Raw genomic sequence first — 15602 nt, 5'->3', positions numbered from 1 at the left:
GAGAAAAATTCAGAACGTTATTTGTATTATTATTAGTCATGTTCCGGATTTGAATCCTTATTTCAAAATTCGGGGTGTGACATCTTCATTGAGGGAGAAACTTATCAGAGATCTGCATGGAGGGGGTTTGAGTTGCCACTTGGGTCGAGACAAAACTATTGCTAGCCTTGAGGATAGGTATTTCTGGCCACAGCAGCACAACTGAAGAAGGATGTAGGAGCTATTGTGAGGAAGTGCTACACCTGCCAGGTTTCTAAGGGTCAGTCCCAAAATACTGGTCTTTATTTACCTTTACCTATTCCTGAAGATATTTTGCAGGATCTTGCTATGGACGTTGTGTTGGGCTTACCCCGTACCCAAAGAGGTGTGGATTCTGTGTTTGTAGTAGTTGACAGGTTCTCCAAGATGGCGCACTTTCTAGCTTGTAAGAAGACTGTTGATGCGTCCAATATAGCCAAACTGTTTTTCAGGGAGGTGGTTCGTTTATATGGAGTGCCCAAGTCCATTACCTCTGATAGAGACACGAAGTTCCTTAGTCACTTCTGGATTACATTGTGGAGAATGTTTGGAACTGCTTTGAATCGTAGCAGCACAGCTCACCCTCAAACTGATGGGTAGACAGAGGTTACTAACAGGACTTTGGGTAACATGGTGCGGAATGTTTGTGGAGATTGGCCTAAACAATGGGATTATGCTTTGCCACAGGTGGAGTTTGCTTATAACAGTGTTGTGCATAGTGCAACAGGGAAGTCACCATTCTCATTACTTTATATTGTTGTTCCTCGACATGTGGTTGATTTAGTACAGCTTCCTAAAGTTCCTGGTATTAGTGTCGCTGCTGAAGGCATGGCTAAGGATGTGCAGACTATTAGAGAAGAGGTTAAGGCTAAGTTGGCAGCAACTAATGCAAAGTATAAGGCTGTAGCTGACAAGCATCGATGAGTTAAAGTGTTCTAAGCAGGTGATGACGTGATGGTGTTTCTAAGGAAGGAGAGGTTTCCTGTTTGTACCTACAACAAGCTGAAGCCAAGAAAATATGGTCCTTTTAAGGTGCTTCGGAAGATCAACGACAATGCTTATATTGTTGCACTTCCTGATTTCATGAGCATTTCTAACACCTTTAATGTGGCTGATCTGCATGAGTTTCGTGAGGATGAGGTTCTTTATCCGGAAGAGAACTCGGGGTCGAGTTCTTCAGAGGTGGAGGAGAATGATGCAGAACGGATAGCAGTCCGATTTGAAGAGCAGTTGGATCGTGCAAAAGGGGGAAAGTTACTATTGCAACTTTCGCATTCGGTGTCCGATTTGATCGTGCCATAGCTTTCCTGAAAAGGAATCGCGCCAGGAGCAAGACTCAAGGAATAGCCACGATGTGTGGGTTTTTTTGGGCTTTCGGGGTCGTTTAGGGCCTTAAAACTGCATTTTACTATTTTTCAGAATTTTCGGTTTCCTATTTTGTTTTGGGTTTGTTTTGTTTTTACCCGTGGGCTTTGGGGTTTCATTGTTAGTCACCCTAGGGTTTCTTTTCTCATATATATGCAACCTTAAACGGCTGCAGAACTATCTTTTATCATATTATCAATTAAATTGAGATTTAGATAAAATTGGTGGACTCCAGAAACTTTGTTCTATGTTTATTGCTTGTAAACCTTAGGTGATCTTTCCGACTATGTCAGTTAGTGATTCTCGATTTGTCGACCTGGTACTTTCCCGGTCTTCCTTCGCTGAAACTTGAGCAACCAAATTTCAGATTGGTCATTGGAAACCTTTCGGAGATAAATGAACTTTACCTAGATGGTGTGAACATATCAGCACCGGAAACTCATTGGTCTCGAGCAATATCATCTTCGTTGCCAAAGTTGAGGTATTGAGTGTGTCCACTTGTAATCTTTCAGACCCTATTGATTCTTCTTTACAAAAGCTTCACTCGCTCTCAGTCATTCATCTAGAGAATAATTATTTCTCTTCTCAAGTTCCAGAATTCTTATCAAATTTCTCAAATTTGACTTCCTTGCGTATCAGTTATTCCCGGTTAAATGGTACTTTTCCTGAGGCCATCTTCCTGGTACCTACACCGGAGACCATTGACTTATCAAATAATGAACAGCTGCAGGGTTCTTTACCAGAATTCAAGAAGACCGGATCTCTTCGGTCCCTAGTTCTAAGCAGAACAAATTTTTCAGGATTGTTGCCTGATTCCATTGGCGAGCTCAAAATGCTGTCAAGAATAGATCTTTCATTCTGCAATTTCACAGGAGGAATTCCAAGTTCAATGGAAAACCTAACAGAATTAGTTTACTTGGATATGTCAAATAACAGGTTAAATGGCTCAGTTCCGTTGTTCAACAAGGGAAAGAATGTGGAGGAAATAATTCTCTCTCACAATGATCTATCAGGTCAGATTAATTGCATTCAATGGGTTTAGTCAAAATAAACTTGGGTGACAATAAACTGGATGGGAGTATACACTCATCTCTGTTTTCTCTTCCCCTGCTCCAGAGACTACAACTTAACACCAATCAATTCTCTGGTCAATTGCTTGAAATTTCTAATATCTCTTCCCAATTGCTGGACACTCTTGATTTGAGTAGCAACAATTTGGAAGGGCCAATACACGTGTCTATCACTAAACTTCAAGGGCTTAAGGTTCTTTCTCTTTCTTTCAACAACTTCAGTGGCTCCTTTGCACTTGAGGGCTTTCAGAAACTGAAGAATCTTTCACATCTTGATCTTTCATACAATAGCTTGTTGATTAGTTATAACAGTACCATTTACTCGTAGTCCTCCTTTCCCAATATTACATTATTACCACATTGGCTTTGGCTTCATGCAAGTTGAGAAAATTCCCTGATTTCTTGAGATACCAGTCCATATTAACGTATTTGGACCTTTCACAGAACCAGATTCATGGGGAGATACCCAACTGGATTTGGAGGCTCAGTAATCTTGTTCAGCTCAATCTTTCTTTTAACGCCCTGGTAACTCTAGAAGGTCCTTCACTTCATGCCAGTTCTACTTTCAGTATTCTGTCTGTGATTGACCTTCATTCTAACCAGCTTCAAGGACAAATCCCAATTTTACCACCGTCTGCCGCTTATCTGGATTACTCAAGGAACAATTTCAGCTCTACCATACCCTCTGACATTGGTAATTCCCTTAATTTCACTACTTTCTTCTCTCTTTCAAGCAATAACTTCCATGGCATCATACCGGGGTCAATATGCAATGCATCAAATCTTCAAGTTCTTGATTTGTCCAATAATTCTTTGTGTGGCAAAATTCCCAAATGCTTATCTGCAATGGTAAGCGGTCTTGCAGTACTCAATCTAAGGAGAAACAACCTTGTTGGCAGCATTTCTGATAACTTTCCTGGAAATTGTAGTTTGGAAACTCTAGACCTCAATGGAAATCGGCTAGAAGGCAAGTTTCCAAAATCTCTAGCCCAGTGCGCCAAGTTAGAGGTTTTGAACCTTGGGAACAATCAGATGACAGATTCATTTCCCTACTTGTTGAGAAACATATCCTCCTTGCGTGTTCTTATTCTGCGGTCCAACAATTATTTTGGGAGATTTGATTGTCACAAGACTAATGGCACCTGGCCAATGCTTCAAATTATTGATCTTGCTAACAACAGTTTTACTGGAGATATTCCAGGAAATTGTTTGACAACATGGCGCGCAATGATGGTTGATGGAGATGCTTCACCATCAGTTCTGAACCAAGCTAAATTCCGGGTGTTTCAGTTCAGTGAGCTGTATTATCGGGATGCATTAACTATCACCAGCAAAGGTCTAGAGGTGGAGTTGGTAAAGATTCTCAATATCTATACATCAGTTGACTTTTCTTGCAACAAATTCAGTGGATCGATACCTAAGGAAATGGGAGGACTCATATCACTCTATGCTCTCAACTTGTCCAGTAATACTCTCACTGGTGAAATTCCATCATCATTGGCTAACTTGAAACAGCTCGAGTCCTTGGACCTCTCAAAGAACAACCTAAGTGGGCAAATTCCGGAAGAGTTTGCAAAACTTAACTTCCTTTCATCCGTGAATCTCTCTTATAATCAACTTGTTGGATTGATCCCAACCAGTACTCAGTTTTCAACACTTCCAGCATCTTCATTTGAAGGTAATAAAGGTTTATGGGGGCCTCCATTGACAGGAGATAACAGAACTGGGATGCCACTGCCAACAAATAACGGAAGTCATTCACATGTTAGACAAGAGATTGATTGGGATTTTGTTAGTGCTGAAATTGGATTTGTATCTGGCTTTGGAATTGCCATCGGGTCACTTTTGTTCTGCAAGAAATGGAGGAAATGGTATTACAGAGCTATGTATAGCATACTTGTTAAGATATTTCCTCAGCTGGAACAAAGATTGGGTAATCACAGAAGACATGTTTACATCAATCCGAGGTGGAGAAGCTGAAATGATTATGAAGATAGTAATGCAGCTGCAATCCTCCATTCCCTGTAAGGTCTGATTTTGTACAGTTTAGACTTCTCTGTTTTCTATTCAAGTAATTGTAATCTGTAATCTCTCAGCCTCTATACTTTGCGATTTATGATGCTTTGGTTGGTCAATGTATAAAACTCTGGTTTGGCTCTACATATGGCTTGTAAAGGTGCATTGTTGTTTCTTTCAAGATTGTTTACATGGATGGAACTTCATTCTACTCGGTGTTTTTTCTTTTTTTGCCTTCTTAACTACTGTGTCGCACAGGTAGAAACGCAGTTTTAACGGCCAAACAAAATCGCCATAAACGACGTCGTCCGGCATTAGAACCTTCTTCTTTCTTCTTCTTTTTTTTTTTTTGGGTCGTTGCTAAACTCTGGGCTCCTGACTTCCGGTCCCTTGAACAAAAGCTTCACACTCCATTAAACCAGCAATGACTGCACATCAGATTGGAGATAACATAAGACCATTTTAGGACTAATTACCCATATTTTCTTGGAGGCATAACATAAGACTAGTTTCATTAGATGACTGCCCGTTGAGCTTAAGTTAAATTCATGATTTAATTTTAATTAGTGTTGCATTCGATCTGCACGTCTCCATAAATCTATCAGTAATTGATGCTATCAATATGAACATTAGCATCTTTTGAATTTTTCCAGTATTAACTTCAATATTATCAAGATTAGCTGCGTCATTGCAAGTTTGCAACGCTTCTGATATATACTAGAAGACGCGAATAACATTTGATGGATTTTCAACAAGTTGAATAATACCCACAATTATATGGAAAGCTTTATTACTTGCCTTCTTGCTGGTTTTGGCTTTGGAAGTTTTGCTCTGTTTGGTTATGTGGTTTCTTGTTTTCTTTGTATTACTGTGTTTGCTCTGTTTTTTTATATATCTTGTCTGAGAAGAAAGGAGAAGTTCTTTTGATTCAATACCATGTCAAGACTTGTAGACGCCTTTTCCCACTAATTGATCCACGGTCCACTGTTTCACAGTTTTAGAATTCAACTTCTGTTTAAGGACAAGCAAAATTTAACAGAGAGAGAGAGAGAGAGAACAGAGATTCAAGTGTGTCTTTCATTTCATTCAAATGAGGTATTTATAGGGATACATTTTGAAGTAATTAATGATACAACTTGATGGCATCTTCAATTGTAGCCTCACCTTGTGGCTTCTTCATTTGCAGCTTCACATTGTGGTTGTGATGATGATGATTGCCACACTTGTTCCCCATTGGCATAAAGCTTGACTCATAAGTCACTATACCTAAAATACCTATCTTATACATGACATAGACATTTTATACTATGAACAATACAACATGTTTCATATATACTACAACACTCCCCCTTGGATATTTCATGTTGATAGTATTTGTCTAAGTCGTGCGCTTCGAAATTGCCTCATTAAAAACCTTGCCAAGTAATAAAACCCTGTGGGAAAAAACAACCTTGGTCGAAGGAGAAAAAGAGTGCAACGCGCTTTGAGTGTGGAGTCTGTTTCCAGATACTCCCCCTGATTTAGACTCCCCCTGAAGATCATGAGAGTTCGGATAATCTTCTTAATCCGATACTCTTCACATGTTTCTCGAAAGGGGTTTTTGGTAACGACTTAGTAAATAAGTCCGCTACATTATCCTCTGATCGGATTTGATTTACTTCAATGTTTAGAAGTGTTTGCTGTTGCTGATTGTAGAAGAATTTCGGTGATATATGTTTAGTATTGTCACCCTTGATAAAACCTAATTTCATTTGCTCAATACAAGCTGCATTATCTTCGTAAATGCATGTAGGTTTATCTGTGGTAAACTTCAAACCACAAGTTCCTCGAATGTGTCTATTTATAGACCTTAGCCATATGCATTCACGCACAGTTTCATGTAGAGCAATAATCTCTGCATGATTTGAGGAAGTAGCGACAAGTGTCTGTTTTGTAGATCTCCAAGATATCGCCGTGCTTCCCATGGTAAAGACATAACCTGTTTGGGAGCGACCTTTATGAGGGTCAGAGAGATACCCTGCATCAGCAAAGCCCATCAAAACATTATTTTTATTTTGATGGAGGGGAGGAGGAGAACGTCGGTCACCATGGATGGTGTTGCCGGCGTCTGTATTACGGAAGGTGGCTTTTTGCCTCATAGGGTCTGATCCCAATCTTCCGTCTTTCATTTTCTCTCTGTAGGGATAAAACAAGCCCATATCAATCGTACCTTTTAAGTATCGAAAGATTGTCTTTATGCCAATCCAATGGCGGCGTGTTGGCGCAGAACTATGTCGAGCTAACAAGTTCACTGCGAATGAGATATCTGGTCTTGTGCATTGTGCTAAATACAATAATGCGCCTATCGCACTTAGATAGGGTACTTCAGCCTCTAATAGTTCTTCGTCCTCATCCTTTGGACGAAACGGATCTTTTGTGGGCTCAAGACTTCGGCCGATCATGGGAGTACTTACAGGCTTTGCTTTATCTTCATTAAAGCGCCTTAGTAATTTTTGAGTATATGCTGACTGATGGATCATAATCCCATCACTACGGTGCTCGAGTTCTATTCCGAGGCAAAACCGTGTTTTCCCAAGATCTTTCATCTCAAACTCGGATTCCAAATATTTAGCAGTTTCCTTTAACTCATCTAGAGTTCCAATTAGGTTCATGTCATCGACATAAACTGCTACAATTGCAAATCCGGAACTTGTTCTTTTAATGAACACGCAAGGGCATATTTCATTGTTAATATATCCCTTTCCAATCAAGTAGTCACTTAGACGGTTATACCACATCCGTCCGGATTGTTTCAATCCATATAGTGAGCGTGTTAATTTTATTGAAAACGCGCTCCGTGGTTTAGAGCCACTTGATTTTGGTAATTGAAGTCCATCAGGAACCTTCATATATATCTCTGAATCTAGATCCCCATAGAGATATGCTGTAATTACATCCATCAGCTGCATGTTAAGTTTTTCGGAAACTACCAAACTGACAAGGTAGCGGAACGTTATAATGTCCATTACGGGAGAGTATGTCTCCTCGTAGTCGATTCCAGGGCGTTGTGAGAAACCTTGTGCCACGAGGCGGGCTTTATATCTCATCACCTCATTTTTCTCATTACGTTTTCTAACAAAGACCCATTTATGGCCAACAGGCTTTATATTTGGTGGTGTCAGCATTATAGATCCAAATACCTGTCTCTTTGTTAGTGAATCCAATTCAGCCTGGATCGCATTTTTCCATTTAGGCCAATCCGCTCTTCGTTGACATTCTTCAACAGAGCGAGGTTCGATATCATCATATTCTATGATTCCTTTTGCAACATGATATGCAAACGCATCATCAATTGCCATAGAATTTCTATCCATCATCTCATGTACACTATTGTAATTTATGGAGATTTCTCTATTCTCTGGAGTTGGTTCTGACATTGGAGCGTCCCCCAATGGTGTCTCTTGGACATAACCATAATCCGGAATATTCTCGTGGGATGGATTATTCATATCTATGATTAATGGATTATTTTGTGCCAAACTCGCCTTCTTTCTTGGGCGAGAATCCATCGAACCTATAGGTCTCCCGCGCTTCCTGGCAGGAGCCGTGGGCCTAGCCAATGTGTTACCCATAGAGGGAACGTTGGCGCCATTCTCATGTATTCTTGAGATGGCATTATGTCTTTTAGGGACATCAATCCTTGCAGGTATATTTGCAGCAGGTATGTGTGATCTTGTCACTTTAGCGATATCAGAAAATGCATCAGGCATCGATTCTGCTACGTTCTGAAGATCGAGAATTCTTTGCACTTCTTTTTCAGATTGTGCGGTTCGGGGATCAAGATGAGACAAAGTGGGGACAAACCACGACAATTCCTGTCCTTTTTGTTGAACATTAGTTATGTTCATGTCTCCCCCTAAAGACGGGAAGACTGTCTCATCAAAGTGACAATCCGCAAATCTAGCGGTAAATAGATCACCTGTCAAGGGTTCTATGTAGCGGATTATGGTTGGAGAGTCATAGCCAACATAAAGGCCTAATCGTCTTTGAGGACCCATTTTAGTGCGCTGTGGTGGCGCAATTGGCACATAGACTGCACACCCAAATATGCGTAAATGTGAGACATTAGGCTCATACCCAGTCACCATCTGGGATGCAGAAAAATGTTGGGTGGCAGTGGGCCTTAGACGAATAAGCACAGCTGCATGTAATATTGCATAGCCCCAAGCAGAAATAGGGAGATTGGTGCGCATAACCAATGCCCTAGCAACCATTTGAAGTCTTTTAATGGCAGCTTCTGCGAGACCATTTTGGGTATGTACATGAGGGACAGGGTGTTCAACCTCGATCCCAATGGACATGCAATAATCATCAAAAGTTTTTGATGTAAACTCCCCAGCATTGTCAAGACGAATTGACTTAATAGGATGTTCAGGGTGGTGAGCCCTTAACTTAATGATTTGTGCTAGGAGTTTAGCAAATGCAGCATTTCTTGTGGATAAGAGCACGACATGTGACCAACGTGTCGATGCATCAACCAACACCATAAAATATCTAAATGGTCCGCAAGTTGGATGGATAGGTCCACAGATATCACCTTGTATTCTTTGCAAGAATGGTATATTTTCTTTAATGTCTTTTGCATAGGATGGTCTTGATCCTACTTTTGCTAAAGAGCAAGCTTTGCAAAACGAATGATATGCTTTAGAAGTAATTCTTTGAACCACTTTTTGGTTCGTATTCCTTTTTGTTTTAAAGAATGGATGTCCGTGTGAAGTTTTTAATATACGGATCATCATATCACGACCTGGGTGTCCCAAACGGTCGTACCAAAGCCTGTATGTGTCGGAATCCCATAAATTTTCATTCATGACATGGTTGGATTCAATGACTCTAATAGTGGTTGCGTACAATCCACTAGAGCGACACATGAGTTTCTCTAATACTCGTGTATTTCCGTAGTTATTAGAGGTGATGTAAAGGAACTCTTGTCCATTCTCACAATGTGTTTTCACATGAAAATCATTGGCTCTTATATCTTTAAAACTTAATAGGGTTCTTCCAGCCCTTGGAGCATATAAAGCTTCGGCGACATTAATATTTGTGCCATTTGGCAATAGAAATTGAGCTGGTCCACGACCATGAATCAATTTAGATGGTCCTGCCATCGTGGTCACTGAAGATTGACTAGGTGTCATCCATAAGAATAATTGCCTATGTCTTAATATAGTATGTGTGGTGCCACTATCAAGAAGGCATTCCAATTCCCCCGAAGACATACTGAAAAATAAAGTTCGGAATATTAACACATGTCAATGACATTGATAATGCGATACTTTATTAATAGGGAAAATAGTCAATGATTACATCAAAGTTTCCAAAGTTTATTCCAATATAAAATCAAACTTTATACAAATTGTAATTGCTCAATCCGTTTGGTAATTTCAATAAAATATGACCAGGTAAGTATAGAGATGTTGGTGGAGCGAGGCTCGCTTAAGTACCACGATCTCAAATACTTGCCTAGACATCATACTTCATTGAGTACGCCACATAAGAAAGAGTCAATACAATTGTTATTTGACTAAGGCACATTTGCCGTTTTATTGGAAAATAGAAAAGACTATTTTAATCAAAGTCTGCGGCATCCTCGTGCTCTTCATTTTCAGCTTTGAAGTCTTTTATGGTGAGAATAACATCTTCACCATCATCTTCTTCAGCAAGGTGAGCTTCTTGCTCCCTCATTTCCCTGTACTCCTTGTAGCGTGCAGCTAGTTGTGTACTTGCTTGGCATTGCTTAAACCAATGCTCGATTGATCCACACCTATGACACACGTCATTGTGGTTGACTTTCTTTATTTGAGGTGCACGTTGTGGATATTCCCTAGGCGGGTTGTTGCTGCTACTTCCACGGCGTATTATGCGACCTCCACGGCCTACAGTGTTACGGCCCATGGTGTTGTTATATTCTCTTCTCCCACGTGTGGATTTGCCACCACGTGTGCCCGCTCCAAAGTTGCGGTTTCCTTCCTTATTGGGGCGGTTGTATGGACCCATGCGGCCTACAGTTGAGTCAAGGATTTGAAAATCGAGTCTAGGTTCATTCGACATCCTTGAAATATAAGAAGAAAAACATGTATTAGTTTCGGAGTTTAAAACTTCCACGAAAAACTAAAATAATAAGATTTCCGAGCTATGCTACTAAGAAATCAATTTCCAAGAATATTTGGATTAGACCGAAACAATGATGTTTAATAGGGTCATAAATCGATGCTTGCGGACGCTCTTAGTCCGAATATTATGAACACTCTTAGTTCATTGACTACGAACGCTCTTAGTTCGTTTAGCGTGAATTTCTATAATTCCGTTTTTTAATTGTAAGTTCCCAAAAAGAAAAAGGAGGAGAAAAATAAATAAAATCTCAAAAGCGGGAACTTTTAGTAAATAATACCTTGAAATAGTGTTGTCGGAAATGACCGAAAAAGTTGCCCAAAAGTCGCCGGAAGTGGCCGGAAAAAGGGCCGGAAAAGTGTCCGAAAAGTTGCCGGAAAAGTCGCAGGAAAAGTGTCGGAAAGTCGCGGGAAAAGTATCCGGAAAGTTGCCGGAATGGCAGGTGGCTCGGCAGCTGCTGTGCAGGGTCTCGGCAGCTGCTGCGCAGGGACTCGGCAGGAGGTGCTGCTTGCTTTTTGACGGAATAGTTCAGGTCCCAAAACAACTCCGATGAGGCTGAAATTTGGAGGTCAGATAGAAGAGACATAGATGAACAACTTTGATGAAGGAAGGATTTTGATCTGAGATCTCTATCAAGATGTTTCGGGCGTGCAAGCAGGCTGATCTGCACAGGAACCAGCGTGCTGAACAACTCCCACTTCAAATGATGTACAGGTCTCAAAAACACTCCAATAAGGCTGAAATTTGGAGGTCTAATAGAAAAGACAGAGACGAACAACTTTGATGAAGGAATGATTTTGATCTAAGGTCCCGATCAAGATGTTTCGGGGTGTGCAAACGGACTGATCTGCACAGGAACGAGCGCAGGGGCAGCGCACGGTATGGCTAGCAAGGGCTAGGAGCTCGTGCTGATAACGTGTTTAAGGACAAGCAAAATTTAACAGAGAGAGAGAGAGAGAGAGAGAACAGAGATTCAAGTGTGTCTTTCATTTCATTCAAATGAGGTATTTATAGGGATACATTTTGAAGTAATTAATGATACAACTTGATGGCATCTTCAATTGTAGCCTCACCTTGTGGCTTCTTCATTTGCAGCTTCACATTGTGGTTGTGATGATGATGATTGCCACACTTGTTCCCCATTGACATAAAACTTGACTCATAAGTCACTATACCTAAAATACCTATCTTATACATGACATAGACATTTTATACTATGAACAATACAACATGTTTCATATATACTACAACAACTTATAAAATGTCGGCAAAAATTATGTAAGAAACAGAACTGTTGCATTTCAATGCTTCATATATATGATTTGACGGATTTATACAAAAGTTTCAAACAAAGTGTCCCAGAACTACATCAGGTAGTATTCCGTCGCTTCATCCAGATCGAGGATGAGGACCAAATCCAACTTGGAGGTGGTTGTTAATAACGACCGCATGCAGGTGAATTCATATGTTAATGGTAGTTTTCGATCAGTCAATGATTCCAATTTTATATAATAAATCCTTAGACTGCAGTCTATGAAGTTTGAAACCAGCAGCAAAAGGACCCCAACTGCATCCATACGTTCTGGTTTTATTAATCAAAAAGTACACAATTGAAGGACTCCATTACAATTGTTCAAACACAGGCCGTAGGCATACAACTTAATTGTTTCAGTTGTTTGGTGATGGGGGATAATTAATTTATTGACGCAAAACCAGAATGGTTCCCGTTGTACAATTTCTGGCCGTCATATACAACAAGTCCTAATCTGCTGCCCATTTATTTACTTAATTAAACACAGGGATGACTTCTACATAAACATGTGAACCCACTCAAGTCTCAAGTCTCAAATCTCAACCAGGCAGCTGGTGATCAAATGTCAGTTATAGTTTGGAAAATATAGACAAAAGCAACAAAGATAAAGCAAATCAGATCAGCATGGGAAAATCACAGAAATCTCAAAATGGAACTCGAACTCTAGTGCTCATCATTTATCACTCTTGCTCTGCTTTTTCACACAGAGCAGAACATTAGTCTTGGTAAAAAAAAAAAAGGGCGGGAGACTAACTTCATTCTAGCTCAGAGAAAATAGATATTTGTTTTATCTCTAATGGTGGAAAGATCAGAAACCATGTGGTGGAGGGATCCTTCGGAGAAGAAGTGATAGAATTGAATTGAAGAAAGAAAGTAGTAGTTAAAGCAGTTCTTAAGAGATTGTCCTGGTGTTCCACCAGTAGTCAACTTGGTAAGCCAATTAGGAAGAGCTAATTTTCCCAATAGATTATTTTCATTTCTTGCTGGATTTGGGCTTTTACGATCATCCGAGATGAGTTTATATCTTCTGATGTATTACAAATTGTTCAAATTCTTCAGTTAATGAACCCGGATTGAAGCTAATATAAGAAACACAGTAATATTATGTAAAAATTAGCTGTGACTATGATAAAATGAGTTGAAGCGAATGAAACAAAAATTCTGCAACAAGCAAATAACTAAACTTGAGGAGAAGCATAATTGGTGGCATTATTCCTGATCAATTTCCTGAGCATTGCAGGTTAAAAACTCTAGTCATAAGTCTCTTTTATGTGGCTTTATTGTAATTTTTTAATGTTCTTTTTTTGGGGTCACTGCTATATTTGTCTCAGTGGTTTAATAACATTTAATTTTAGTCCTCAGGTTTGATAAATCAACTAATCTTGATCCAACCATAACATTTGTCTAACACCATTAGTGAGGCCGTCACATGCTGGAGTAATTTTTCCTTTCATATTTAAACCACAATCTACATCAAATGAATAATCTTTTCGACATCAGCATACAACTCTTGATGCTTTTGCTGATTCTCGTCAGACAAACACCATTAGTTTCTACATTCTTACGCTTTATTTCCAGCCATGTGGTATTACTGAGAGCACCGTTTGACACTGGTCTTGCTCTCTCATTGTATTGCTTGTCACTAGTCCAACTACTCAAAACAGCTAAGCGGGTGGCAAACTGACCTCGAAAGTCATGCATGACCGCAATTGCATAGACAAGCAACTCCTTCTAGGTAATCATCCCTTGTAATCCAAAATTCAGGAGCATCCTTCATAATTCCTGCACTTAAAACTATATGCTGGTAAAGCATCATCCTATTGTCAAAATCCATTCCCTTTCAGTGCCGACTTTGATCACCCTTCCATCTGGCAGAGTGCAAGTCTTTACAAGTACGGTTGTCTCAAGTCCCAATTGATACACCCTTCTGTAATCGACTAATTGTAACTTATATAGCAGAGCTTCTCTTTGATTCCCCTAACACTCTCAAAATCAGCATCGCATACCCCCTCCGTGAGAGAAAATCTGTTAAATCTACATGATGCAATAACAGAACACATCAACTACAAGATCATATCATATAACAACATATCAAGAACAAATATAACCAGCTGCATAAAAACCATATGAATCTGCATAATAGCTTTCCTAGTGGAACTAGGACTCCACCTGGATCAATGGTACTTTGAATTCCTGCATAAACAACTTGACCAAGGTTAGACATCTTGAGCAACTGGAACGAGAATGAATAGCAGTAGAACTGGAGCAAGAGCCTTCTGTATGTCAACACCAAAAGCTTCAGAATGGGGCTGAACGATATGCTTGAAAACCGGTGTTGAATACAGGGACTTTGCTCCCTATATATATTGGCCAAAAACACGAGTTAGACTCATCCCATAAGGAGTCCAACACTGCTTCATGTTTATCTAGATAGGAGACTTAGATATTATCACAAATATTTGATGTAATACAGGTTTTTTTTTTTTTTTTTTTTTAAGGAGAAAGGGATTAGGCGATATTAGTTCCTCGGAGACAGACAATGCAGGGCACTTGTCCCACCCTCAAACCCGAAGGTGAAGGGTCTGCCCCACTCTGGGAACCCACCGCCCGTCCCCCAACTCAATTTATTAATAATAAAAAAGAAAAATACATCGTCCAAGAGAGAAAGCAAAATTAACAGCGAAAGAGAAGAGAGGGAAACTTCCCCCTCATGAACAAATCTAAAAAAAGAAAAAATCAGCCACATAAGTGAAAACTTGACACTCGAAATATGCCAGAATTTCGCTTGCGCCTTCATGTAGATGCTTATGAAGCTAACTTTGCGCACGACTTCCTGGGAATAAAAATCTCTGAGAAGGAGCGGGCAAGAAAGACAGACGAACATAATCATCTCAGCAACCTGTGAAGCGATAATTTGGGAGTCCCAAAAAATCCGCCTGCAAATACCTGTGAAGCTCTGCAGGAGGGCTAGGATACCAGGTAAATGAGTGTTTTGAAACCCCTAAGTTTGCCATCTTATCTGCTGCTGCATTCCCTTCCCTAAAAATATGAGTTCTACGAAATTGCATTTGCTGAATGTTCTTCAGGCAGTTTTGCCATCTAACTCTCAAGTCCCATGGAGGAGAGAAAGAATTGGAGGAGAGACATGCTAATACACTAATAGAATCACTTTCCAACCACAGAGTAGTCCAACCTCTAGTGAAAGCAACTTCTATAGACACAATAACAGCATAAAGTTCAGCATAAAAGGAAGAATTGCAACCAAGAGGTTGGCAAAAACTCCCTAAATAAACCCCAGATGCATCACAAAAAACTCCCCCACAAGCTGCAGGACCAGGATTACCTTTCGCCAGACCATCAGTGTTAACTTTAACCCAAGGAAAGAGGGGGGGATGCCATAGGACACGTTGAATCTTGGGCGCTTTACGGGGCTTGGGGCACACCCCAAGGGAAGAAAGAAGTCGGGAATCAAGGACGCCCTTATAGTAACCAGGAACAAAAGAGCCAAATTGCCGAATCCATGCCATAATTGAACAGCACAGTGTAGAAAAAATAGGAGAACGATTATCAAACCTGAGTCTATTTCGCGCCTTCCAAATTTCCATGAAAGTAAGCAAACCAGCTGCCAACCACAAATTATAAAGCTGAGGGGAAAAACCCTTGTGACAAAA

General features: G+C 40.1%; 1 protein-coding gene across 1 annotated transcript; it reads left to right on the top strand.

Moving 5' to 3' along the window:
• The first annotated feature begins 3299 nt into the window (after nt 1–3299).
• On the top strand, nt 3300–4433 carry LOC112194087 (receptor-like protein 33). Its single transcript, XM_024334347.1, has one exon. It carries the CDS (start codon nt 3300–3302, stop codon nt 4431–4433), a length of 1134 nt encoding a protein of 377 aa, XP_024190115.1.
• Nucleotides 4434–15602: the final 11169 nt, after the last annotated feature.

This window comes from Rosa chinensis, chromosome 3 (genome assembly GCF_002994745.2).
Source record: "Rosa chinensis cultivar Old Blush chromosome 3, RchiOBHm-V2, whole genome shotgun sequence".
NCBI lineage: Eukaryota > Viridiplantae > Streptophyta > Magnoliopsida > Rosales > Rosaceae > Rosa > Rosa chinensis.
The sequence above is the reverse complement of the archived record's forward strand: the minus strand, read 5'-3'. Positions and strand labels throughout refer to the sequence as shown.

Bases quoted from the DNA above. Each gene is read 5' to 3' on its own strand.
- LOC112194087 (XM_024334347.1), top strand. From the start codon at position 3,300: ATGGTAAGCGGTCTTGCAGTACTCAATCTAAGGAGAAACAACCTTGTT.